The sequence below is a fragment of the Prionailurus viverrinus genome, chromosome F2 (genome assembly GCF_022837055.1).
Source record: "Prionailurus viverrinus isolate Anna chromosome F2, UM_Priviv_1.0, whole genome shotgun sequence".
NCBI classification, from domain to species: domain Eukaryota; kingdom Metazoa; phylum Chordata; class Mammalia; order Carnivora; family Felidae; genus Prionailurus; species Prionailurus viverrinus.
The window spans coordinates 79,059,989-79,087,966 of record NC_062578.1 but is presented as its reverse complement, the minus strand read 5'-3'; the positions used below and the strand labels follow the sequence as shown (position 1 = coordinate 79,087,966).

The 27,978-nt window shown below is 54.0% G+C and overlaps 1 protein-coding gene across 1 annotated transcript in view; it reads left to right on the top strand.

The window, feature by feature from the left end:
- COL22A1 (collagen type XXII alpha 1 chain) overlaps positions 1–25,948 on the top strand; it is a 235,627-nt gene extending 209,679 nt beyond the window's left edge. The window contains exons 51-62 of the mRNA XM_047841976.1: positions 87–131; positions 789–842; positions 2,819–2,872; positions 8,175–8,228; positions 9,681–9,752; positions 11,152–11,187; positions 14,106–14,150; positions 16,496–16,675; positions 18,295–18,361; positions 20,921–21,103; positions 22,940–23,017; positions 24,866–25,948. Coding sequence (XP_047697932.1) covers positions 87–131; positions 789–842; positions 2,819–2,872; positions 8,175–8,228; positions 9,681–9,752; positions 11,152–11,187; positions 14,106–14,150; positions 16,496–16,675; positions 18,295–18,361; positions 20,921–21,103; positions 22,940–23,017; positions 24,866–25,053 — 1,056 coding nt within the window. The 3' untranslated portion in view covers positions 25,054–25,948. The remainder of the gene's footprint in view (positions 1–86; positions 132–788; positions 843–2,818; positions 2,873–8,174; positions 8,229–9,680; positions 9,753–11,151; positions 11,188–14,105; positions 14,151–16,495; positions 16,676–18,294; positions 18,362–20,920; positions 21,104–22,939; positions 23,018–24,865) is intronic.
- Positions 25,949–27,978: the final 2,030 nt, after the last annotated feature.

Here is a 27,978-nt window from a genome sequence, read left to right as displayed (position 1 = left end):
GAGGGGGCGCACCTGTCACCCCAGGTGCCTGCCCCTTCTCGCCTGTTCAGCCTGCCCTTTGGTGGACTAACTCCTCTTTCTTCCAGGGCTTCAAGGGACACACAGGCGACTCTGGTGCACCGGGCCCCCGGGTAAGTGGACGTCTAGCCTTGGCGGCCGGCCCAGGTGGACGTGAGCTGGTGCTTCTAGACTGAGGGCTCCTGGCCCCGCAGGCCAGCACAGCAGCCGGTTGCCCGAGAGAGGACAGTGGGCATCATGGGAAGTGCCATGCCTGGTCTTGGTCTGGTTTTTCTAAATGTTCCTTTGGGGGCCAGACATTGAGGTACAACCGATGTGACCAAATCAGCCCGGAATCAGGAGGCCTCTGTGGGCTGTGCTGCCCGCAAGCCTTGCAGGGGGCCCAGGGCTAACGTTCTTCCCTCTCCTTCGGATGCCCCAAACAGAAGGAACCTGGAAGGCTGGTCAGACCCCCAGCCGTGCTCCGTTTAGGGACGGGAAAGCCGAGGTGTCCAATGGGTCAGCCACTGAAGAGGCAGAATTCCCCGCCGGTGTGCCTGGCCCTTGGGCTCGGTTTTGCCTGTGGCTTAAAGAGGCACAGTGGGGTCCAGGCCCTCGCAGCTGGCCGTGCGGGCACTGCAGACCCCGGCTTCGGCCAGGACTCAGTGGGGCTCTTTCAGGTGGGCTGTGCTTCTGGGTCTTTCCGCCCCCCAGGTGCACAGAGACCAGGCGCTGGCATTCTGCATTCTCTTCCCTAACGTGGGTATTTTGTTTCCACTTCCCCCTTCTAGGGAGAGCCTGGTGCCATGGGGCCCCCTGGCCGGGAAGGGTCGCCAGGAAAAGATGTGAGTGTGGGTGTCCTGTGGGGCCCGACTGGGCCTGTGGAAGGGGTAGAGAGAGTGGACAGTGTGCATCCCTGAGGGCTCTGGAGGTTGGTGCCTGTGGAGGCTTGCATAGGCAGATGCTCGGAACTGTCCAGTGATGTCTCTCACCTGCCGGCCCCTGGGGTCCTCCTTGGAGTCCTGAGGAGGCCCTGGGGTCTGGGTTTCCAGCCTCAACAGTTGGGGCCTGTGCCGCCCCGTAGCTAAGGAGGCTTTGCTGAATCCATCTTTCATATCTGTTAGTATCAGTGGTGGCATTTTGGGTCCGGCCTCACATGGGCTTGAATTTCAGTATCTCCCAGATTATCTCTCCAGCCCGGCTGCTCCGCAGTCTAATGAACGCACCATCATGGCCACCACTAACATGTGCTGTGTGGCATTTAAAATTTTTTTTAACGTTTATTTATTTTTTAGAGAGAGACAGAGTGTGAATGGGGAAGGGGCAGAGAGAGAGGGAGGCACAGAATCCGAAGCAGGCTCCAGACTCTGAGCTGCCAGCAGAGCCCGATGTGGGGCTCGAACTCATGAACCTCAAGATCATGACCTGAGCCAAAGTCGGACACTCAGCCAACTGAGCCACCCAGGCGCCCTTCTCATGGACTTTTTGATCTTGGGATCAGGGCAGGGCAAGATATCTTTTACCCTAGTCCTATAGATAGAAAACCTGAGACCCAGAGAGGTCCAGGGACTGACTGGTGGTTGCACAGGCTGTCAGAGGTGGGAGGAGGCGGCCTGGGTGGGATCTGTCAGCTCTGCGTGCCCCTGGGGGACCAGACCTCATATGTGACACATGTGGGGGGTCTGACATGTGTGGCTGCAACTTGGCCTCCTGGGAGTGGTTATTTGCTCAGGAGCATGGGCACAGGGTCCATGTCCAAGGGGTCCAAGAGGTCCAAGGGGGTCTCATGCCCACCCTTTATATCCATCAGGATCTGCATTTAAATCCTGGGGAAGTGCACCCCGCCCATGGCTCTTGATGCGCATTGTCTTCTTGACTGACCTGTTCCATGAGATCATAGAGCTAGAAGGGCCTTAGAGGACCAGCCAGGCTCCCATGTTTCACCTCAGGAGCAGAACTGGCTTTACAAAGCCAGTCTAGTGTGAGCAACACCCTGTCGTGCAGCTAAAAGCAGAACAGCTGCATTGACCCCGGGCAGGGCCCTCTCCCAAGCCCTGACCCCGGAGGCACCTCTCAAGGCCAAAGAGCAGCTTGAAAATCCATTCCCTCTCAGTACAACTTATAGCCAGTTGCATGGAAGGAGCTCCCCAGGCAGGAGTGTGGCTGAGCTTAGCTCCCCTGGCAGGTCAGGGAGCAGCTGGGACGGGAGCCTAGGATGCCAGACCAGGGGGCAAGTGCTTTCTCCCTCCTTCTCAACTATAGGACTCTCTTCGTTTTAGAGCTCCATTTTCTAGAGTGTTTGAGTCTGCTCGGTGGGGAGCATGGCCGAGCTTCTGTGTTTTCATTCATAACATGGCAGAGAATGATAGCCATGCCACGAGGCTGCTTGGAAGACCAGGTGGTGGATCACCACCACGTTGCACCCTGGAAGGCACTGTGTGCACCGGCAGCGTTTTTCCTACTGTGGCTGCAGAGGCAGGAGTGAGTTCAGTCACCGTCCAGTGAGTCAGGGACAGACGTCCAAGATGGCTTCTCCTCAATGGCTGCCTCCCTTAGTTCAAAATGGCGCTAGCAGAAATCGCTGTGGGATCGGGTGGACGGTGTCTGAGCAAGTAAATAAATAAACCAGGTTCACGCATTTACTCATCTACATGAAATGAGTTCGTCCATGCTTGGAATCATTGGAGATCGGTGATGAAGGGTCTGAACAGTTAAGTTGGGTCTCTTGGGGAACGTGATGAAGTTTGGTCCACATTTGAAACTGTGTCTCCATTATCTGCATGCATCCACTTTGTGATAACGTGACCCCTCTCTGTTCCAGGGTGACACTGGACCCACAGGGCCACAGGGTCCCCCAGGACTAAGGGGCCCACCGGTGAGTGTTACTCTCCTCTATGTTTGCCTGTTAGCCCAGTGACATTTGGTTGGCTCATCCTGGTACAGCCCTGTGTGTTGTTTAGAATTGACAGTATTATAGGGGTGCCTGGGTGGCTCAGTTGGTTAAGCGTCTGACGTCGGCTCAGGTCATGATCTCGTGGTTTGTGAGTTCGAGCCCTGTCTCAGGCTCTGTACTGACAGCTTGGAGCCTGGAGCCTGCTTTGGATTCTGTGTCTCACTCTCTGTCTCTGCCCCTCCCCTGCTCATGCTCTGTCTCTCTCTCTCAGGAGATGAATAAATGTTAAAAAAAAAATGGGAGTATATCCTAGAATTTGGAAATAGCTACTGCCCTAAGCCCCACTAGTGCCCTACTACATGTACCCTAGGCTATTTTCTGGGACCTCCTGGCATGGCAGGGCCCTGTAGGACTTCCCTTAGGTCATTCTAGTGTGTGATGCATGATCTGTGTATTAGTTTGCTGGGGCTGTCATAGCAAAGAACCACAAATTTAGTGGCTTCAACAACAAATTTATTGTCTTACAATTCTGGAGGCTAGATGTCCAAGAAATTTCCTGTCTTACTATTCCAGAAGCTAGAAGTCTAAGATCAAGATGTGGACAGGCTTGGTTGCTTCTGAGGGCTGTGAGGAAGAATCTGGTCTGTTCCCCTCACTTAGCTTCTGGAGATTTCCTGGCAAGCTCTGTTGTTCCTTGGCTTGTACAACATGACCCTGATCTCTGCCTCTGTCTTCACATGGCATTGTCCCTGCGGGCATGTCTTGATGTCCAAATGTGCCCCTTTTCTAAGAACACTAGTGGTATTGGGTTGAGACCCACCCTGCTCCAGCATGACCTCATCAAACTAATTACATCTGCAGTGACTTTGTTTCCAAATAAGGTCCTGTGCAGAAATGGCACAGCTGTGACCCATGCTAATGATAGAAGGAATCATACAGAATCCAAATTAAAAGAAGATTCTCTTTTCACCCCACCTCTACTAGACTCCAGAGGGAGCCACTGATAATAGCATTTTGTGTTTATTTTAAAATGTCTTCAATGCACCTATAAGCATGTAGATAGAATGCACATCTGTTACACGACACTTTATCTTTGCAGTTTGCTTCTTTGCATGGTGTATGTGTGCGTGTGTAAATTTTGGATGAGTATGGAGTAGATGAGTGAACAGCCTGTAGCATAGCTATACGTGGGCTTCCTGGGTCCTGGTTACACAGCTGGTAAGAGCTGTAGGCAAGACTTAAACCCAAGACTTTCTGACACCAAATCCAATGCTCTCTACCTACCATGGCCATGGCCATGTTCTTTGTCCTCAGAATCCTACCAGACGCACCTGGGACAGGTCTTAGGCATTTGAATGCCACATCTTTTTGGAACTCACCAAGGGGCGCCTCTTTCTTGCCTGGTGGGGCCACAGTGACTCACATCCCCCTTTCTACACTAAGTCTGGAGCCTGGGGGATGCAAAGTGGCCAGGTGCCTCCCACACCCAGTCCTGGATCCCCTGCGTCTGAGGAAGGGCATGAAGGACAGCTGTCAGACCAGGATGCGGGCAGCTCAGTGAGCCCTACTGTTCTAGGTGTTTCAGCAGTGGGACACATGTCCCCTGTGTGCAGTGATGGATACATCATGTGCTGGGGGACTGACCACAGGGCGACACCAATGCTCAGGAGCAGGGCATTTGGTGCTTTGGGGATTTCCATCCCAGCCCTGGCTTCATATTTTCAGATCACTGTCTGACCTTGTTCTTCTCCTCTTTCTGGAACATGGCATTTGCTCATCCAACAGCATGCACTGGGTTAGGGAGCTGAGCTGTCCACCCCCCGCCCACCATTGGTGGTGTCAACCTGCAGATCCTGGGGGCATCAGCACCATCCCTATATGCAGGGACCAGGAGGCTGACACCCGGCAGGTCTCCTCACCAGGGACACTTAGTCCCTAGGGCTTGGGATGCCCAGCCCCTTTACTCTTTTTGTATGCATACAGACCAGAAACAGATACTCAGTACAGCTGTGGTGTTAAACTTTCATATGGGATGAGGAGAAAATGTCCGAATAAGCCACGGGGCAGGAATGTAAGGGCAGAAAGATGGAGAAACCCTGCTCTGGAGCCCCAGGCACCCGCTGGGGCCCCTTCGGGCCATCCTGAAGCTTCCACACCCAAGCTCTGGAGTTAAGCTTGCATCTTGTTTTACAGACTGGGTGAGTCCATAGAAGGATCACCCCCCCCCCCCCCAACCCCTCTGGTCCTGCTTCTTTATCTGTAAAGTGAAGGGAAGTTGTGAGATCCAGCAGTTAAATCAGTGAAGTTCTGGAACAGTGTCCAGCCCTCGGAACATTCCCAGCACTGGCCCCCTCCAGGGTCTCCTGGCACAAAATGGCGTTCTGTACATCCTTGATGAATGCCAGTGTGTTGAGGGGCATGGAAGAGGGAAAGGAAAGCAGCGTGTGGGGAAGAGCGAGTACTCTGGGACAGGTGTGGGGAGGGGAGATGCTGGCAGCAGGCCCCGGGGGAGGATGCCAAGGGCCTCACACCCACATGCAGGAGATGGGCCTTGGCCTGGAAGCCCCGAGGTCCCCAGAGGTGGCTTTGTGTTTTTCTAATGTGCCACCATCAGTGCTGAGTGGCCATCACAGGGACTCCGTAACCAACAATAAACCGCTAGAGTTTGCCAAATACTTAGTTGAACGCATTAGAGGAGGTCCTAGGTTATCCCTCTGATAACCTCTTTCTCACTCAACTGGAATCGATCGGCCTTCCCGAGTGAAGAGAAGATTCCTCGCAACCTCAGCAGGTTCATACAACCTTGAACCAGACACGGAGTGGTTATGGAGAGCTTCCAGGAAATACTGGCAGTCCCAGTGTTGGGGACACGTGGGAATTTACCTATTCGCTCTCTGGAATCCTACGAGGCCGGGGCTCTGACCATCCCTGCTCCCAGATGAGAAACACAGGCAGAGAGGTCAAGTCACTCACCATAGATCACACAGCAGGGAAATAGCAGAGCCAGGATTTGGACTCAGGCAGTCTGATTCAAGAGACTGCAGCTGAAGATCTACCTGGGCCTGTGTGTGCCACATTTCCTTCTCAGAAAGATCACCCTGGTGGGAGGTGCGCCGAACAGGAGTTTGGAGCATAGAGGAGGGGCTGTGGTTTCCAAGACAAGTGGGGCATGAGGAGTGGCCTACAGCCCAGGAGGGAGCCAGGTCCCAGCCCCTCCCGGCCCCCAGCGCCCTGACAGGTGACAGGTGGCTGCCCCGAGCCGCCCCTCCTGAGTACATCCGCCTGTGTTGGCACCGAGGATAACGTGTCTTGGCCCTTATCCTCTCTGCAAACCAGAGGGAGGAGGAGGAGAGAGATAATTACCATAGGGATGAGCCAAAGCACATATTTTTAGAAAAACACAGATGGGCTGGTGGGTGGGCGGAGGGAGGTGCCGGGAGGAGCCGCCACATCACATTCCCTGGAGGGGTCCTGTGCGGATCCTGGGCTTTCTCTGTGCCTCGGCTTCCTCATCTGTGATACAGAGATAAAGATATCCACCCTTCAGGCTTCCTGGAAGGATCATGTGAGCTGTGCCCCATGAATCACCCATGGTCACATGGGCACTTCTTAGGCATAAGATATGAACCCTATTTAATCATGATCACCAGCAAGTCGTGTCTCTCATGAGACACAGGGCTGGGCTCCGTGCTTCCTGGGTTCCAATCTCAGCCCCTTCACTTCTGTCTTGGGCAGGTTGTGTAGCCATTCCGTGACTCAGTTTCTCCATTTGTAGAATGGCAATGTTTGTATCTGTTGTGCGCAGCGAGTGACTGCGTGCAAAGTCCAGTGCGTAGGACGTTGGCTCAGACAGCGTTAGCTTCTTTTTACTATAACATGTTTCCCTGAAGCTGACTCACTGGTGGATGCGTGCTTCACAGATTATAGGATGTTAGCACCTTTTGGTTACAGGATCAACGGAGAGTGGTTTCCTGGGATGTTCTTGGTGCATTCATTCCACAGAGTATCTCCTGTGTGTCTGGCACGGTGCTAGATGCCGGGCATAGAGAGGGGCAAGACACACACTATTCTTTGGGCTGCTCCCAGCAGGGAAGAGAGCCACATAAAGACACAGCCATCTGGTGGGGGAGGGTCCCGAGACAGAGGAGAGTGGTGGGCAGAGGCAGTGACCCACCCAGCCTGCTGAAGCCAAGCTGTGAACTTCAGCCTTAATAGGAATTTGTCTGGTCCTCAACGGCATAGCTAGAAGAATTCTTAAACTTTCTGATTTTTGCACTACCAATCTATTTATCACAATTTTGGGTGTGCACAAAATACCCAACTCAGAGCATGCGAAATCATTTGGGTCAGTCCTGGATTCTGGAATGAGCGGACCCTCAGTTTAGTGGCTCCATGATTGTGTGCAGCCATTTTTCCTGTCTGTGTCAGTATCATCATCTCTTGGATATAACTGTGCCCCTAGTGGAACAGTAGAATGCAGTTAGCACCTGGACAAGCACCCTAAGCTGAGAACAGCACTGCCGTGTTCTGAGCACTCTTGTGTTCTTCCTTAAGACAGCCTCTGAGCTGAAGGATGGATGGATGGATGGTGGTGGGTGAGTGGAGGTGTGGGTGGATGGATGGGTGGATGGATGGTGGGTGGATGGATGGAAGATGGGTGGATAGGTGGATGCATGGGTGGGTGGGTGGGTGGGTGGATGGATGGATGGATGGATGAATGGGTGGGTGGGTGGATGGGTGGGTGGGTGGATGGGTGGGTGGGTGGATGGGTGGGTGGGTGGATGGGTTGGTGGGTGGATGGATGGATGGATGGATGGATGGATGGATAAATGGGTGGATGGATGGATGGGTGGATGGATGGATGGATGGATGAATATATGGATGGATGGATGGATGGATGGATGGATGGATGGATGGATAGGTGGATGGGTGGGTAGGTGGATGGGTGAATGGGTGGATGGGTGGGTGGGTGGGTGGGTAGATGGGTGGATGGATGAGGTCATGATTATTTACTACACCTGTTCTGTGGGCATCACTCACCAACCTAAGCTTTATCATGCCGACAAACTCATTTAATTTCACAATATTATGAGTGAGGTGTTATAGGCTCCTTTTATAAGTTGAGAACTATCCTCTGAATAATGATGTGGCTTACTGAGAGCCAGGCTGGCCTGCATGACAGCTCTCCATGTGAGATCGGGTTCTCCACATCCAGCAGTCTCTCTGTTCCACTGTCCTGTTCCTTGATGTCCTGGTAGATTATTACTTGTGTTTCTTCCACCAGGGTAAGAATGGATCACCGGGATCTCCAGGAGACCCTGGCCCTGCAGGAAGCCCTGTGAGTACTCCCGCGGCTATAAGGTGGCATCAGGGCCAGCTTTGCAAAGGGCATGGCTTTCACATCACAGATTGCCTGTTCTCTACCCCTAGAAGCATCAGTGGGAAAATACGGTATTTGAATGATAGAAATAGGCTGGAAGTGAGAGGCTCCAAGAAGGACCCCTTTCAAAGTCTAAAATGCATGCGATTATGCACTTGGTTCTCTGTACCAGTCATACAAAGGTACATGCCTATTAAGACTAAAGAAGCGTGTAATAAGGTTGCACTCTAGACGCTACATATTTTTAGAGGATGGAGGGACAGGGTCAGGCCTACCAGCCGTTACCCGAGTAAGGACAGGGTAAGTGTGTAATGTGGGGATAGGTATGAGACATTGTCTGAAGGGGGTATTCCTAGTGGTAAGGAGGTGGAGACTGGGGAGGGCAGGAAGAGACAATGGGTGGGATCCGTGGGTAGTGGAAAGAGCATCCAGGTCACCGGATTTGGGATTAGGTCTGGTAGATGGGGAGACATGCTGGAGAAAATGGTTCTCTGATGGACTCAGGGGTCAGATGAGTCAAATCCTTTCCACAAGTCTCCTCCCAGCCTAGCCTTCTTGTAACCACCACCCCACCCACCCCGGGCTTGGTGAGTCCAGCAACAGTTGTGCTGGACAGTGGGCAGACCAGTTGGCTGGCTAACTGTCGTCATTGTGGAAATGAGAGTGACCCGTCCGTCCTGGTTTGCCAGGAGCCTCCCTGGTTTTAGCCCAGAGAATCCTGCATCCTGGGAACCTCATCATGCTCAGGCAAACCGGGCATCTGGTCACCCCAGTGGAGACTCATCTTTCTGTTAGACCTGGGACAGGTGCACTAGAAGAACTTAAACTCCTTAGCGAATGGAATGACTGATGTTTCTCAGAAGCCATGGTGTGAGGCTTGTCACTGCTGGTGAGATGAGATGGGACTGGGCCATGAGTCTGGCTTCGTGCCTGGCACAGAGCTGGCCCCAGAAGAGCTGACTCACACATGTGGCCACCCGGAAGGGCTGGAACTGAAAGAGTCCCCAAAACTGCTCCCCAGAGGCGATCCTACCAAACCAGGAGCCTTGCTGTGCTATTGGGAATAAGTGTACTAAGGGCGGCTTGGAGGGGCCACACACACACAGACACACACAGACACACACAGACACACACACACACACACACACACACACAGCAGAGTGTTTTTGTTAAATTTTTCTCCCATTTGCTTCTGTTGCTTTGATTGGGAGGAGATGTTTCTTGTCTTGCCCCAGCCCCAACAATGCTGTCAGGACACAGGGTAGCCTCCCGACCAGCTGCCTTCCCATACCGGAAAGGGCCATTCTTCTCTTTGTTGACCCCTCAGAACACAGCGGGGTTACGAGGCTTCTGAGTCTCCTCGGGTCTGCACTTGACCTTGCAGCGTTGATATCTGTCCTCCCTCTGCAGGGCCAGAAGGGGAACAAAGGAGACCACGGCAGCCCGGGACTCCCCGGCTTTCTGGGTCCCCGGGGGCCTCAGGTAAGCAGAGAACTCCCTGGGGGGCCAGGTGCCCAGCTCTGGTAGAGTTTCCACCCACTGTGTCTTCAGGTCCTCCCGCTCAGGTCGTGTCACGGTCACGTCATGGTGCCGAGGTGGCAGTGTGCATTGGCTGAAACAGGCACTCACGTGTCACCTGCGTGGGAGTCTCAGCTCCACCACCAGACCTTGGGCTGCTCTCATAGCCTCCTCTGTGCCTTAGTGTCCTCATTATTCCAGTGGGGATGTAAGAGCATACACCTGCGAGCATTAGGTGAGGTGATGGGTGCACAGAGCCCAGCAGCGGTGCCCAGCCCAGGGCATCCGCTGCGTAGGTATAGACTGCTTTAATGGTGGTTGGGCTGGGGTGGTGGTGCTAATAACGATCCTAAAACTTCGAGGACCGTTAGAAACCATGTTAAAGGTGGTTGAATTTGGGCTGCAGGGTCAGAACATGTAGGTATTTTTTTTTGAGGCCGCGTGGTCAGTCCGTGCTCCAGCTGGACCTTGAGTCCTGGCCTCCTGACTAGCAGGTGTGATACAGGGATGCCGTCCGGTGATCTTTGCCAGGTCTCTGGGCAGAAGAATGCTGAGGCATCCAAACGTTTCCAGCCGGGCTCCTGGTGCGTCCCACATGCCACGGTCCACACCGTGGGCTGCCAGCCATGGCATGAGGGTGGTATGTCCCCTGCAGGAGTAGGAAGCTTACCCATGTTCCTGTCTGCTCCCTCCAATTTAATCCTGGCCCCCAAGGATGCCCCTACCGCCCAGCTAGCCCAGCCACTCCCGTGGCCACTCCTCTTTTGCCCATTTCTACCATGTAGCCCAAGCCCTTCCATGGCTCCATCCACTGATTTTTACTTGAGGCCATTCACTCTGTTGCCCAACTGTTAATGGTCCAAGCTGCCTCCCCGATCCCCTTCCTGACCCCCTGGGAGCCATGTCGCTGCTAGGCACCCATTCTTCTAGACTTGCAACCCTGGTTCTTTCAAGTCATGATGATAGCAGAGTACATTTTGGCAAGGTACAGCCTCTGCTCCCATTGTGCAGATGGAGAAACTGAGGCACAGAGAAGTCGAGAAAATTATAAGGAGATTGTCCAAGCTCACAAAGCCAGTTACGTGGAGCAGCCAGGATTGGAACCCATATCCCGGACGCCCTCCTGGTGGAGTCCCAGCCATCCCGTTGATGGGGAGCCCAGAACCGGTGCTCCCCTTGCCACTCTGGGGCGGTTTGTGCCTCCTCCCGCCCTCGCTGACTAGAGAACCCTATCAGAGGTGTCCTTGGTCGGCTGGACCATTGATTGCTGCCTTCGCTGGAACATGACTTGGGTGAAAATGTCTGCTTTGCAGACAATGTGCTGACGCTGCAGAGCCTGCTGATACCTTGTTCTGTCTTGTAGGGGGAGCCAGGAGAGAAGGGCATCCCAGGCAAGGAGGCAAGTATTGAGTGCGCCGCCTCCCTTTGGCCGCACTTCCCTGTGGGGGACGCTGGAGCGGCTGCGCTGGCTCCGTGGGCAGTGACACACACAGGCTCGTGGCGCCCGGCTGGGTCCCGCGCGCACTTCAGCGCCCCGCTGTCGCTGTGTAGATCCTATCTCGTTGTGCACGGGGACCCACCCATTCGGCAGCCGGTCCGGGGTGCCTCTTTCGCTTACATGTCTCTGTGTCCAGTGTCAGTAAATCCTATCGGTTGCAAGTTCGAAATGCCACTGCTCTGTCCGGTTCTCCCCATGGCTTCTGCGAGGACTCCAGTCCAGGCTGCCACCATCTCCTGCCTGGACGATCGCAGTGACCACCCACCGCCCCCCCCCTCCGTGTCCAGCCTTTGCCCTCCCCGCCCCCACAGCCCCCTCCCGCCCGCAGCCCCTTTGCAGAGCACACACAGGACCATGTCGCCTCCCAGGCTGGCCTCCGCTCTGCCCTCCCTGCCCTTGCTGGAAGCTAGGTGGCCTGGCTCCACCAGCTCCCCTCTGAGTCTGACGCCCAGGAGCTCTGCCCTTCAGCCCCTCAAACCTGTCAAGTTCTTTGCCAAGGGCTCTCATGCACACCGGGGCCCTTTTCCAGAAGCCCTTACCACGCCCCTCCTCACTCTCCCACTCCTTTGCATGCCTGGTCTTGATGAGCCTGAGGTCTGTGCCAAAACGTTGCCTGTGTGGACTTTTCCTCGGCCACTGGGACACAGTGACACCCCACTGTGCTGTGTCCTAGCACCCTGCTCTGTTGGCCCAGGAGCCCGGCGAAGAGCAGGCGGCAAAAATACGTGATGAGGAACCGAAGACGGAAGGAACACAGAGAAAGGATTTTCTGCAGCTGCTGGCGTGTCCATTTCCCAGCCCGCACACGCCCTGTGTGGGGGACAGCCATGTGCACTCTGAGCCTGAGGGTTACTCTCCTAGCTCAGGGAGAGAGGCAGGCGGCTTCCTTAAAGCCAGATCGAACGGCTTAGTGTGTCGCAGCCTCTGCCTCCGCCCGAGCCGTGCTGTCCACTCATGGGCATAGTGCTTGCTCTCCGATCCCTGTTTCTTCCTGCTGCCTAGATCGAGCGCAGGGGAAACGGCCCCAGCTCGCACTTCAGAGCTGCTCCGCCACTCTCTCTGGCTCCCTGTTGCCTATGGGAATGTGTCCGGCCTCTGAGCAGGCCCTGAGTTCTGCCCTGAGCCGACCCCACGCTCTCTCCAGTGTGAGCTCCTGCCTCCTGTGCCCCGTGCACGCCACGGCCCCAGTCCTGTCTCCAAGGCTTGGTCTTCACTCCTCCCTCCACCTACAGGGCCCGTCCCTGTACCTCTGCCTGTTAGGTTTTATGTGTCCTTCAAGGCGCCAAGCCACCCAACACACAGTCATGCACTTCTCCCGGGGTTCCCGAAGCATCTTTTCGTGTTTCTATTAGAGAAATAAACGGGTCTGCCCTGTGTGTAAGCTGTGCCCCCATCTGGCCGTCAGCTGAGCCGCGAGCCCCGTGAGAACAGGGCTGTGACTCCCTCTTCTCTCTGCACAAGTCGAGGGCTACAGGTGCACCCACCCGCGTGCCAGGGCTGATGTGACAGGTGTGACCCCATCTCAGAGGAGCTGCGGAGTATTTGTTCTACTTCCTTCCTTCTCTGCAGACCCCTTCTGTCTCTGCAGCAGGAGACAGGGCATGAGCCCCGGGCCGACTGCCCCCTGCTTCAAGCCCTGGAGTTTGTATTCTTGAACGGAGTGCACAGCAGGGTTTGGAGGGACACGGTGGAGTCTGGAGGTGGATGAGCACAGGACCTGCCTTCCAAGTGCTTGTGGTCCCAGGGGAACGCCCCCTGTCACCTCATGTGGGGACAGTGGCAGTGATGCATGCGGGCGGACACTGGCCGGAGAGCTTTGCAAGGGAGGTCGCAGAGGGGCTGGGGGCAAAGTGGGGTAGAGAGAGATCCCAGCCGCAGAGGGTCGCAGAAGCAAGGAGGGAGTGTCCTAGCAGTGAGGACCACAAGGCTGTGTACCCCACCACCGGCCCCAAAGTGACTGCCCTCCCGGAGGGGTGTGGAGTCCCTACCTAAGTGCTGGGCGGTCAGGGAGGGCTTCTTGGAGGGGAGGCCTGAAGGCCACGTGGGATTTATCCTAGAAAAAGGGACAGTGATTAGTCAGCTTGGCCACCACACCGTTACCCTGGACTGCGTGGCTGAGAAAGACATTTCTTATGGTTCTGGTGGCCGGGAAGTCCAGGATCAGAGTTGTTGGCAGATTCTGTTCCACCCTTCCCTAATTACACCAGCTGGCTACCTGGTCCCTGTGCCCATTTCCCCATTTCCATCATGGGGCCACCCTCACGACCTTATCTAAACCTAAATAGCTCGAGGAGGCCCCACCTGCTAATCCTCACACTGGGGATTATGGCTTCAGCATATAAATGGGGGGGAGGGGGCACAGACCTTGTGTGCATGGCAGAGGGGGTGTGCTGCAGGCAGCAGGAAGATGGGCTGCAGGGGCCAGGAGGCAGCGGGACCACATGCTCCCTGCAGTGGGCAGTCACAGAAGTTCTTTGGATCAGCGGGAGGCAGGGCGGCCCGGCCACAGGGGCAGTGAGCACTTACGGAAGCCCACGTCCTGCAGGGCCTCCTGGGCGTGTTTGGTGAGAGGGTCTGTCCCAGAAAAGGGCAGAGGAGGAATCCTAAAGGCGCCGGGCAGGGGCTGGTGCTGTCGGTGCCTCGTGGGTCTCGGCAGGAGCGGAGGAGGGAAGGAAGTTATGCCTACAAAGTCTGGACAGAGAGAGGCTCTTGGTGGGGGGGGGGGGGCTGCTGGCTTCCCTGGTACCCCTTGTGCTCGGCACAGGGTTGCCAGTGGGTGGCCCTGATTAAGTGACCCTCGTCCTTTGGACTCATTGCAGGGCACCCCCGGGAAGCCCGGAGAGCCAGGACCCAAAGGAGAAAGGGTAAGTGAGGGAGGTAGTTCCTGAATGTGACCTTTGCAAGGGGGCGCGGGGACCTTGTCCAAGGTGGTCAGCCAACAACAGCCAAGCCTGGAGAGCTTGCCGGCCCGCTGCCCCCTGGAAAATCCCTGGCCCACAAAGAGATTGTTGTAGTGAATGTTGTTATTTTTCCTTTCCTTTTTTTTTCTTTTTTGGATGTTATTTTAAGGAGTAAAATCATCACAATTACAAATTCAAACGCAAGTGTTCTGAGACTTTGACAGATTTCCCTCTCACCCCGGACGAGAGCCTGTGTGCATGACGTGCTCAGCTCCCAAAGTGCCAATTTTCCAGGAGCCAGATTTGTCACTGGAGGTGACAAGGGAACAGATTTTCCCATAATGAGTCGCCTTGGTGCTACCCTCACAAAGCCTCTCTTTCCATTTCTTTCCTCCAAAAAACCACAGGGAAAGTTTTTCTGGGTTTGGTTGTGGGTTTTTGTTGTTGTTGTTGTTGTTGTTGTTTGGGTTTGTTTTTTTTTTCACCAGAAATGCCAGTGTGGGAAGGAGGTGTTTTCGTACTCGTGACAACTTCTGTCCTCTTTAGAGGAATCAAACATCTTATTTGCCCACAGCCCTCCATTTGGTCAGCAGTCACACTGTCACACTGTTGCACGATGTGGATGTTGCAGCCCACACCCCACACCACACCCCCGGCTTGTTTTCCATGGTCCTGCAGAGAATTTATCACTGCTTTCTTTGCAGTTTGGATAGGTGAGGAGTTGGGTTTCTCCTGTAGGCTGGAGGAGACAGAACGATAGCAGCTGAGAATGTCAGAGATTGAACCCCCGCTGGATCTCTCTCCCTCCTTCCTTCCGAGCGACTGGATTCCTCTGTGCTATGGCTGTTGGTTCCTAAGGATGGGACCAGGGAACGCGGCTGTGGCTGAGGAGGCATTGACAGTCCCCCACGCCAGTGTCATACAAGTGTCCCCGGGACCTAAGGCTGCCAGGGGTGGCCTGAGATTTGGCTGGCAGCCAGGGAGTTCAGACTGCAAATCTCTTCTCTGATACCTAATCAATAAATGGAGAATTGCCTTCTCCCTGTTAAGTGGTTTAGTGGAACATTGCCAATCCTTTGCCCTCCTGGGAACGTTTGAAATCTGGGACGAGTCCTCCCCCTGCAAAGTGATATTGAGACATTTAATGAATAGGAAATGCTGTACCGCAGCTGGGATACGGCCTTGGCATTCAGGTGCACGAAGCCCTGGGACTCTCACTGACCCCTGATCGCCAACCTGACAACGTCCCCATGAAATGCATCATGCCCTTAAGTCAGGCCTGCCCCTGGGATTTGGCTGAATTAATTTGAAATTCACCGTTCTTTTCGTTACTGTTGAAAAAGCTTTAGGGACATATAGTCAACCATTGCAAATTGCAAAAACGTGGCTGCAGTGAAAAGCAGTGTCCTTTATGGCACCCGTCCCCTTTCCCAGGGTCCATCACCGGACATTTTCTTTCATGTTCCAGCCCTGTGGGTGTGTGTGTGATAAATACGCATCTGCCTTTTGTTAACCCCCTGGAACATATCAGACCTTGTCCATCATTTGGCTCTTTTGTTTCTCATTGGAGCATCCGTGTTGGAGGTAGTTTTGTACCCGTAGTCTTCTTTTCCTTGGCTCTGGGCCATGTCCATAGCCACGTCCCATTTCCAGCTACCATCTTGCTCCCCCTCTTTCCCTGTGTTGCTTCCTGCAGCAGTGGAGTCCTGGTAAACCCTGAGCTCGTCGAAGTGGCCACCTATTTTCAGACACACCAACACCCGAGACTTGCTGGTCAGACCCACACTTGCACATGGGCAGAGGACTGGATGGTCCCGTGGTCGCCATGGCTCCCAAATCACCGATCCAGGGCTTCAAAGTCTGGGTCAGGGATGGGGAGCAAAGCGTCCCGGTCAGTGTCATCCCATGTGGGCCCAGCAAAACTGAGAATAGCAGGAAGTCACCTGCAAGTGGGACTCCTCCGTCTAAAGAGTAGCTGTGTCTGTGCGGCTGACAGCAGACCAGTGGAAGTGGCCCACACCCCCGGGAGTCAGGCTCAACAGGCAGATGGAACCACACGCACTGTGATTGGAAATCAGATCTCTCCTCTTGTCCTCTGCAGACTACCTGTGTGACTGAGACAGGTGGCTTTGTCTCTGGAGCCCTTGTCCTTACCGTGTCCTTACCTGAGACACAGGCGTGCGAGGACTGAGGTCTCCCATCCAGCACCCCAGGACGGGGGATGAGGGGGCCCCCTACGGCTGCACACACCTGTCTGTGCTGGGTATCCCTGCCAGTCCTCTGCTCACTGACGTGCTTCTTCCCTCTAGGGAGACCCCGGGAACAAAGGTGACAAAGGACCCCCTGGTGGGAAGGGCCAGCCTGGGGACCCTGGAATCCCTGGTCACAAAGGCCACACAGGCCTGATGGGCCCCCAAGGACCACCTGGGGAGAATGGACTGGCCGGGCCCCCGGGGCCTCCGGGACAGCCAGGATTTCCGGGACTGAGGGTAAGGATGCTGATGTTGCCTTACACTTGGGAGATGCTGGTGAGGTGTGTGACCATCAGAGGGACCAGGTTCTGGATCCCCCCCATCTGGGCCTGCCCGTCCCTGCCCAAGGTGGGAAGGAGACGGTCTCCCGACTGGTTTGTTGTGATGACTAGGTGAGATGGTGTGCACAGTGCAGGCAGTGCTGGAGAGTATAGTCCCTCTCCTCCTCCACCCTCTGCTCCATGCAGTGAGTCCTCAGGCCTGACTGCTTCAGGCTCCGGCACCAGTGTTCCCCGGGACCCAGTGTAAAAGTCGACTAAAAGGCGCACCAGCTCTTAGCCGTAGGAGCATCCCCCACGGGATGCGGAGGGCTTGCCGATCCGGCCGATGCCTGGGTCTGTCATTCCTCTTTTCTCCCTATCTGGGGCACTGGCTTCCCCTCTGGGTCTTCCTTTTCCCAAACATGAAAGGACAGGCTTATTCAGAGCAGTGTTTTTTCTTGAAACACGTTTTACTCTAGTGGCAGAACTCTCGTTTTACACAAACCTGTACCATGAGCACACGTGGGCTACAGAGAAAAAAAAGCAGAGCTACCCTGGTGTAAGTGGTTGTGGGGGAGGTGGGTTCCTGGCCGAGGTGACCTCACCTTCCCCCCTCTGCAGCCCTGTGGTCCCCTGGGGGCCCTCCCGTCCTCAGAGCACAGGCTCAGGTGACCTCCAGTGTCCCTGCCAGCTCTGACCCTCTATGGTTCTGTCACTGCCCGGTGGTCTGGGGCAGCCAGAAGCTGGGCTCTCAGTCAAGTCCAGGAGGGGGACTACAGGGCACGGGGGGCGGCGGGGGGAAGCTTCCAAAGCCCTTGCTGAGTACTCCTGGTCCTGCTGCCCTGCGTAGCAATGGAGGTCCTGGGACCGGCATATAAGATTGACCAGGAAAGAACACCGAGAATAATGAAGTGGAATCCAAGTCATGGTCCTACTGGGCACCTCCATGCCAGGTGCTGGGGCTGCAGATACGAGTGCAGGGAGACCCTCGCCCTGAGGGTGGACACTGCCCTGATCCAGCGGGCATGGTATGAGGACTGCTCTTACAGATTCCTCTAAGAATCACATGTCACCCTGTGAGCCCAGGGTGTGCTCTGCTCCCCTGGCCCATAGACTCAGCTTCTTTGAACCCAAAATCAGGATTGTCAGGCACGTGGGTAGGGCCAAGGTGAACAGAGCAAGGAAAACCAGACCCAAGAGTGGCCAAGCAGCTGGTGAGGGAAACCGAATATGAATCCATGCAGGAGGCAGCCTGTGGGCTGGTCTAGAAGTAGACAGGACTTTGGCAGGGAGAGATTTGGGGCCAGAACCTCTCAGGTCTGCTGCTGGGGAGATGGCTTCTGCAGAAGACGTTCCAGATAAGGAGCGGGAAGGACAGAGAGAGAGAGTGCCAGCAGAGGCCTTGGGTGACTGTATAAGATGGGAGGAGGCCGCCTGCGTGGCCAAGGGAAAGGGAGCCAGTTCTGGGAGTGATAAGGGTTGGACCAGGAAAGCGTGCTATGCGTTGTCTGTGCCTCCTGGATTCCGGAGCCACCAGGGGTCTGGGTGGCAGGAGTTCACGGGGAAGGTAAGTAACCCGCCTCCCGTCCCTTCCAGGGGGAGTCTCCCTCCATGGACACCCTGCGGCGGCTCATCCAAGAAGAGCTTGAGAAACAGCTGGAAAGTGAGTAGCTGACCACGGCTGGCCACGTAAAGGCCTCTTGAGGGTCTGGGAAACAGTCCCTCCTTCACCCTTCAGGACCTCTGCAACCCGGTTTGGAAAAGGCTCTAGGAGAGCAGCTCACACGTAGAAACCATGCAGAAACCAGAGGAACACCGTGCAGGCCCTAGACCCACAGACCCCTCTCGGAGCCTGTCTTTACCTCGCTTTAACGCCTCTCGTGAGGGAAGCTCACCATCCACAGAACCATCTGTACCACCATCGGCCATACATCCTGTGCGTTCGGTCCCGAGGGGAGCAGGGACACACAGTGCTTTCAAGGCACTAGATTCCTTATTGTGAAATCCCAGTCTTGCATGAGCCCGGCACACAGCAGGTGCTCCAGAAGGGAGCAAGGTCGGAAGCTAGTAGTAGTATTGCCAGCCTGTGGGGCCTGCCGTAGGTCAGGTGGTGTCCTAAGCACTCACAGGGTAACTCACGGAAGCCTCCCAAAGGTCAGGAAGCATGTTTGATCGTTAGGAGCGGAGATGCTGAGTAACTTACCGGAAGCAGAACATCTGGTAAACGTCTGAGCTGTGCAGGCAGCCTTTGCTGCAAAATCCCTTCTCTTAAGCACCACCTTCTCCCACTTACTTCCCTCTGTCCTGGAAGCTGTTAGGAGAGGAAAGTCGTTGACAACCTATGATAGGGAAGGTCAGACATCTATAACTCTTCCCAGACCCAGATGGACGAAACAGGAAGGCATATTCATTCACATGCTTGTGTGTCAGAGAGTTACTTGCGCCCGGCATATGTCAGACTCTGAGTTGGGTGTGGGGACAGGGCGTTGGACGAGATGCTGCCCATCCCAGGCCACAGAGTGTCCAGGCGAGCATGGTCCCTCTCCACACGCAGGGGAGCCAAACACGATTACCTGGGGCAGATGGCAGGGGATGGGGGTTTGGGTGGGGCCGTGGGTTCCAGAAAGGAAGGCAACCCAAGGCTGGGATGGTGGATGCCGCTGGGTGGGTCACATCCTGAGGTCTCCCATGTGGGCATCTCTGAGCTCTGCTTTCTGGGTGTTAGATTTACCAGTGGCAGAACTGGCCTCTCTGCCCTTGGGGAGTTTCCAGCCCAAGAACAGAGACAAGACCCTATTTGGGAAAAGTTCAGATGGAGCATCTCCTGGGCAGAGTCCTTTCTTCCAAACAGCCTTTTGAAGAGGAAGCATCAAGGGGCGCCTGGGTGGCGCAGTCGGTTGAGCGTCCGACTTCAGCCAGGTCACGATCTCGCGGTCCGGCAGTTCGAGCCCCGCGTCGGGCTCTGGGCTGACGGCTCGGAGCCTGGAGCCTGTTTCCGATTCTGTGTCTCCCTCTCTCTCTGCCCCTCCCCCGTTCATGCTCTGTCTCTCTCTGTCCCCAAAATAAATAAATGTTGAAAAAAAAAATTTATAAAAAAAAAGAAGAGGAAGCATCAAGTCCACTTTAAGGATGAGGAGATCAAGGCTCAGAGAAGTTAAGCCCGTTTGCTCGGGTCTCAGACCAGACCGTACCCCACCTGCCACCTCGTGTGCTGTGGGAGGACAGTGGGCTGTGGGAAGACGGTCCCAGGGCTCTCAGAAGACCCCGATTCTGCCCTGGTTTTACCACCCAAATGCCGGGGGCTCAGGTGACCCCCCCCCCAGCCTCTCTGGGTTCTGTCACCCACCTGCAAGAAGAAGGGCTCAGGCCTGACCATGTTTGACTCTCTCAGTGGCCACCAGATGGGCACTGTGTCCCCACTGCGGTGGAAAGCCGTTAGACCTCTGTTTTTGCTTTTGCTTTGTTTCTAACATTATTCATTTTTGAGAGACAGAGCATGAGCAGGGGAGGGGCAGAGAGAGAGGAAGACACAGAATCCGAAGCAGGCTCCAGGCTCTGAGCTCTAAGCACAGAACCTGACATGGGGCTCAAACTCACAGAGCACGAGATCATGACCTGAGCGGAAGTTGGACACTTAACCAGCTGAGCTACCCAGGTGCTCCCCTCTGGGTTTTTGTTTTTTTTTTTTTTAACCAATTCTGTAATCTTAACATTTTAAACATGTAAGGATCCTAGACAACATCACGTCCAGCCCTTCAGTTTATCGATGAGAAATTTACTCGGATAAGTCACTAAATCGCTTAAGTGGCTTTGTGTGAGCCACTTAAGTCCCACCGCCAGCCTCCATTTCCCCAGCTGGCAATTATTACAACTCCACCTGCTGTGGGGACTGTCACCACTGTCAGTCCCGCCCCGTTCGGAGACACCAGCGTCCCCAGAGCACAGTCTTAATGCCTTACATCTTGTCCCCATCCTCACACCCAGCTGGTGGGGTAGGTGTTACTTCATTGCTTCCATTTTCCTGACAAGGACGAGCAGGCTCAGAGAGGTCAGGTAGCTTGGCCGAGGCCCAGAGCCCGCGTCGGCTGCACTGCTGTGCGCTGGCTTATGTTGTTGGCCTTCTGTGCTGGTCTCCTTGGTTCTGAACTTCATGGTGAATTGCCAGCTCATGTTCTGTCCATCACCCTCTGTCCTGAACATCTCTGTTCTCCCTCCTCTGCAGCCAAACTTGCCTACCTCCTGGCCCAGAGGCCGCCGGCACAGATGAAGTCATCTCAAGGCAGACCTGGGCCCCCGGGGCCCCCTGGAAAAGATGGGCTTCCAGGAAGGGCAGGCCCCATGGGCGAGCCAGGGCGGCCTGGACAGGGGGGTCTGGAAGGGCCGTCTGGACCAATAGGTCCCAAAGGTGAGTGGGGACCCTGAGGAGCCGTGCTTCACGTGGAGGAGGGCTGGGCAGGAACTGCACTCCGGCCAAATGTGCTTAATCTATCCCCTCTCCTCCCCCTGCAGCTCGGTAACACCCTGGGTTTGGGCATCATGTAATATTTTCATACTTGACATTTTTGGAAGATTATGCTCCCGCCAGGAAGATCGAACCGGCTCCCTCCCAACTTCCTTGTTGTCTCCTTCTCCCCTGCTCTAGCTGCAGGGGGTATTGCAAAATGCCCTCTTGCCCCCTCTCAGGGTAGAGCTAACTGAGGTGAGAACTGCAGTCTCCAGGCACATGGGGCATTGGACGCCAGCTTTAGAATTGAACAAAGTGGCTTGGAGCTGGGGCTTAAAAGGCTGCTACCTCTCCTGCTCTCAGACAGAAATCTCATCTGGGCATGGGCCCTCTGGACAACAGCAGGTCTCTCCTCCAGGGGGTGGCACCTGTCCCGCTTAGTGCATGGGGGCAAGCCAGCCGGAACGCACTCTCTTTGCAGGCAGGCAGGTGGGAAAGCAAGAGGGAGAACCAAAGCCAGCCCATCAACCTGATGATTCACTGCTCTCTGGGGAGGGGTGAGCACGAGGTGGGGAGGGGTGGGCGGGGGGTGCAAAAAACACAGGATTTCTGTTGCCACTGGGGTATAGCAACATGGATGCCCCTAACATCCTCCTCTTTCCACCTGCCAGTTCCTTACTAATTCTCCATTCGTTCGTTCATTCATTCATTCGTTCATTCCCTGTGATGTTTCTCCTACTGAAAAGTCTTTTTGTTAAATTTGTGTTCAAGTCCTATCTCTTTGGGTACATAAAACAAAATACATGAGATAAAGTCAACAAGAAAGCATATAGCATAGAAAACATCAGACTCTGACAGAAGACAGACCAAATGTGGTAAATTACAACACTAAATAAGAACGGAATAAAGTCTCCATGAACTAGCAAAATATTTTTAGTTTGCAAAAGAAAATATGTTGCATAAAGACATTTCTGGAAACAACACAGCAAAAAAAAAATGATGAAAAAAAAAGTTGAAAGCGTGTAATCAAATCTGTACAGTATTAACTCAAATATAATCTTGAGTTTCCTCCCAGGGGGAAGGGACCCTCCCTCTTCTGAACTTCTGTTGTGCTTGTAAATTGCTATGATGGTCCTTAACACATTCTGCTTCCTTTAGAATGTTCTCTGTGCCCTGTTTCATCTTTTACTGGATTTCAAGCTTCGTGAGGGTAGATCTGTGTTAGCAAATGCCTGTAGGGTCCAGAGTATTGGGTTTGTTTACTGTTATCACCCAGTTCCTACAGGTTCAGGTGAAACGCTGTTACAACACAAGGTAGGGCAGGCATGCTCAAGTGGATGTAGGTGGACGTGTGCCTACATAGGAGAGGGATGCACGCAGGGGCCCCAATGGGCGTGTATATACAGAGAGGGCGTGTGGCCGCATGGACCCATGTATATGTAGGGCGTGTGGCTGTGTACATCCGGGTGCTGGTGTTTGAGTGACTCCTTATGTGTATACGAATGTACGTATATATTTGCTACAATATGCACAAATGCGCCTTCGTGTGTACGTAATTGGGCAGTTATGTGCGTGAACACATGTTTATGTGAGGCTGAGGGTGCATTCGAAAGTGAGTGTATGTGAATGAGTGTGGGGAGTTTGGAGTCCCAAGTGTGGAGCGCGTGAGAGCGAGGGGGGTTGGGGCGGAAGGCTGCAGCGGCCGTGGGCTGGCCCCGCACCCACTGCACGGTGCGGCTCCCTGCCTGTGCCCTCGTCACGGGTCTCCACCACCTAAGGCGCGTGTTCCTCCCACAGGTGAGCGAGGAGCCAAAGGAGACCCGGGTGCACCTGGAGTTGGCCTCCGAGGGGAGATGGGGCCGCCAGGCATCCCAGGTAGGGAGGGCGCCCGGAGTCCGGGGTGGAGGGCATGGAGGGAGACGCCCCGGCTCCCCAGGGACATCTGCAGAGAGAGGCCGGGTTCAACAGAGAGGGGACAGGAACGTGATTTGTTTTTATGAGTTCTTTCTAAAGGCCCAGCTTCTTGCTGAAAAAACTGTAGTATATCCCATGAGTTTTTGAGGCTTATCGTATGAAACGACCCTGAGGAAAACCGAGTTGGGGTTACAAAAGCCCGGGCAGCACCGGGAACCGCGTGCCCCCTTAATCCTTCCCAGTGCGCGTGAACTCCTCCTGCTACCTCACTATGAACACATGATGTTAATTTTGCTCACGGCAGCATTTTCTAAACTCGCTGGCACGTGTTGCCACCCCATTACCAATTCTCAGAATGCATTTTGGGGCCAACCGGCAGGGTGGGCAGCAGGCCCGGCTTGCCGGGGGGGTCTGCCTTCCTGGGACACGGAGCTTGCCGTTTTACAACCTGGACAGCTCGGCCGTCCCGCTCAGTGGCCGCGTGGGGAGATCTCTGCCGCCCGGCAGCGCCGTGGCCCGAGATGAGAGGTTATCAGTAGGAGGTGGCAGAAATGAGACTGAATTCTTGCCGAAATCCACCTCGCCCAAGTTCCCGTTTTTATTCACGTCTAGTTTACATGCTCACCCGAGGTCATTTCTGAATATGAGGCCCACAGGTAATTTTAATTTTAGTATTTAGTATTTAGGTCTTCTCGATTTTCTGAATTTCCTGCACTGGACATGTGTTGCCACTCTCATTAGAGAAGACAACTGAAAATACATCATCAGCCTTAATTGTTGACAGCTTGCCTACTTTCCAATAGCTTTATAATATTAAGAATAGTTTTTAAATAAGGCAACTCCAAATAAAGATCAAAAGGCAGAGCAGAGACCGTTTAGAAAGGGGAAAGAATTGTATCAGCGTGAGGTTGAGATAATGACTATACTGAAGTGGTCCTGACTGAAGGCATTAATGACATTCTGGTCTCAGACTTGGTCTAGGCAGGGCTATAGACTAAATACCTACTCCCAAGGCATTCATGAATTTTGGAGATCATGAAATGTCTAAAGATCTATTTAAGGGGAAAATCTACTTTTTGTCTCTTTTATAGGAAGACTCAGGTTTTCTAACATGATGACTTAGGAGGTAATAGGATTAGCTATAACACTCAGCAGTGAGCTTCCCAGTGGCCAAAGCAAAAAGGGAGATAGGCTGATTATTTGTGAAATTATAATGCTTCACGCACAGAAGAATAGAACTTGTGCCATAGGTAATATTTCTGAGCCTAAGTTTTGGGCTGTCAGTTAGCTGCATCCTATTTATGTTTTCTTGGACCATGACTTATAGAATAGGTTAATATAGTCCAAATATGCAGCTCACATTTAACCTACAGATAAAGCCCAGAAACTGCAGGATATCTGGGACAAGTTGGATACTGGGTAATAGATATTGGGAATTGGGGATGATGGTTAACTAGGAGGGATGACAATTGGGATTCATCTCCTAGAACCACGCAAGAGCATAGAAAGCCGTGTTTCTCATCCGCCTCATGTCCCTGCCCCCCATCCACCCTTCTCTTCCTCTCCAGCAGCACCCTGATTGCTGCCCCAGTCCAAACAAAGCCACCCCCTGTCCTGCATATTCAGGTGGCCCTGCTTTGTGGTGTCCACATGGATTACTCTACCCCAGGCGACTTCTCAGCCCATGGGGCATTTTCTCTGGGCATGTTTCTTGTCCTCGGTTCACACTGAATGGAAGCAGTGGGAGCAGGGCTCATGAGCCCCAGAAGGGTCCTGAACACCTTCTGTTTCTTTCTCTCCTTGGACCAGGTCAGCCCGGGGAACCTGGCTATGCTAAAGATGGGCTCCCCGGGGCCCCCGGCCCTCAAGGGGAGACGGGACCAGCGGGACACCCTGGCCCCCCAGGCCCGCCGGGGCCCCCTGGCCAGTGTGACCCCTCCCAGTGTGCCTACTTCGCCAGCCTCGCTGCCCGGCCAGGGAATGTGAAGGGCCCCTAGAAGATTCCGGAATGCCAGGAGGTGGCACTGAATTTCTGAAACTTGAACTCAAAGCCTGATAAGAAGCCAGAGGTCTTGAAACATTACAGTCATGTGTTTTCTTTTTTCTTTTTCTTTTTTTTGTCTTGCTTTTATCATTTGTTTTGTCTTATTTTCTTGAAAGACCTCAACATTATTAAAACCAAGAGATGCTGCCGGTCGGTCAGATTATTATTAATATTATTATTGTTTATTATTATTATTATTGTTATTATTATTTCATGTAATAATGCTCCACGAGTTTTCCCCTCTCCTCCGAAGCTGGGAGAACTTGATTGTGGGGCAGCGGGTTGTTTCTGGGTTCTTCCGACAGCCCCCGTCTGGAGTGGACCTGCCCATCTTGAGGAGACTCTTGGTGCTATGACACCCTGACCAGACATTTGCCAGATTTACCTCTTTCCTCACAAGGAAACTAGGAAAGTTACGGCAGTGGGCTTCCATTCTCCGCCATGCCCAGGAGAGACACGTGAAGCAGGAGGAGAAAGAGCGTGCAGACATGAAGGACGTTCTCCCCTCCCGCGGGGAAGTGCACTTGGAGAGCACAGGCTCGGTCCTTAGGGAGCAGACACGGCCACCTCAGTGCTTCAGGCTCGAGGACGCAAAATCACGGCACTTGACTTGGCAAAGGCTCCTTGGGATCCTGTGTGGGGGCCGAAGACCGGAAAGCCGATGTGAAGCCGTGGACGGGACTCCTCCCAGATCCTCAGTGTTGGTTCCACTCACTTGAATTGTAAAGTAAGGGGGTCCGGTGGCCACTGCCGTGATTTCCAGATGGTGGGCTGGCCGGGGATGGGACATCTGTGCCTCCAGGGTTCTGCCTCGGAAATAAAGCGCATTGGGGGTGTGTGTGTGTGTGTGTGTGTGTGTGTGTGTGTGTGTACCTGACAGGTGCTCAATAAATCTGAGTTTCCTCTTCGGCCCTGCATGACGATTCCGTTCTTATCTCCAGTGTCCGCCTGCCTGTGAACCAAACCGCTTAAGGCCTGAGATGAATCATTACGTCCTGGGGGGCGGCAGGGGGACTGGGGCCAGGCCACCTGCCGATGCACAAGAGGGTGGGTGAGGGTGCGTGAGCCAGCTCTGGGGTGATGCACCGTCATACCCCCCATCGGGGCAGCTCTGTTTTGTCCATTTTGGCGGAAGCCTTTTCCATGTGCCCATCCGTGCAGGGTCACAGTGAGGAGGGGACACAGCCAGGGGGAAGGCTGGTTCCGGCAAAACTCGGGGCATCATCCTGCCCTTCCAGGGGCCAGCTGATTCACCGTGGTCTGAGAATTACTCATCCAGCACAAGTTCATGTCTTAACTGATTGGTTAATTGATCCATCCATTCATCCATTCGATCACCCAGGCAGTCACCACTCTCAGACTAACATATGCTTGTCAAGCACTTCCTTTTTATCACCTCTGTGCCACATGCTTCCGATTTGGGAACCCGAGGAGTTGGAAGGTTCCATGCATGAAGAAGTATACTGCAGTGATTTTATTTTTTTTTTTAATTTTTTTTTCAACGTTTTTTTTATTTTATTTTTGGGACAGAGAAAGACAGAGCATGAACGGGGGAGGGGCAGAGAGAGAGGGAGACACAGAATCCGAAACAGGCTCCAGGCTCCGAGCCATCAGCCCAGAGCCTGACGCGGGGCTCGAACTCACGGACCGCGAGATCGTGACCTGGCTGAAGTCGGACGCTTAACCGACTGCGCCACCCAGGCGCCCCATCAGTGATTTTAAAATAAGGTCCACAGCTGCCCTTGTCCAGTTGGTTGGTGCTGAGTCTGGGGGGTGGTTGGGGAGCGGGGTCCAAGGGCAGCCGGGTGCAGTGCCTGTCCCTGCACACAGACACCCCCTACCTGAGCCATTTTCATGTTCGCCTGCTCAGTTCATCCTGACAGCCATGTAAGTAAGACACAAGGGCTGGAGGGGACAATGTCAGCAACCTTAGACATCCTCTCATCCAGCGACTTAAAACGTTTTTGACCATGATCCACAGCAAGAAGTACAGTTTCTTTGTGACTCAGAGAGTGCGTATGTAAATACAGAACAGGAAACATTGGGTGATTTGACATTTATCCTGACCACACACGACGCCCCGTAACATTTACTCTTCTATTTTATTTTATTTTTTTTAATGGTCCTCACAGTCCACTAACTAGATGTCATGACTCACCAGTGGGCTGCAACCTACAGTTTGAAAAATGATGCCCTCGTTTAGAGGGAGACTGAGGCATGGAGAGGACCTGTGGCAGGCCCCAGAGCCTCGGTTGAATGCGATTATCTGAAGCCCTGCACATTTTCTCTCTGCACATTTCATTTTGCTTCTGTATTTTACGCCTTTCATCCATGCCTGAGAATGGAACTAGAAGAAGGGTTTTCTCTTCCACGGGAGAATGACCTTGGTTAAGACCAAAGGCTGCTCTGATCGTTGGGGTTCTAGGACACTCGAGGGGGATGGCGAGAAGGGCCTGAGCTTTCCTCTTCTGGGGATCTCTAGGACATTCAGCTCCCCAGTGTGGCTTGGGAGAGGCCATGCCTACAGGTAACGAGTGGGATGCATTGTCTGTACTGAGCCTTTTCCAGGCTCGGGGTCTGATGCATTTCTGGAAACACGTGAAAGCATTAGCACAGTTGAGGATTTGCATGGTTTCCATTTTAGAGTACATTAATATGGAAGATGATGGAAGTGTGTGTGTTGGGGGGGGTGGGCTTGGAAGGTAGGCTTAGAAGGCAGCACTCTTAGGGGGCGCCCGGGTGGCTCAGTCGGTTGAGCATGTGACTCTTGATTTCGGCTCAGGTCATGATGTCCGTTTTCTTGGGTTTGAGCTTCGCATAGCGCTCTGCACTGACAGTGTGGATCCTGCTTGGGATTCTCTCTCTCTGCCCCTCTCCT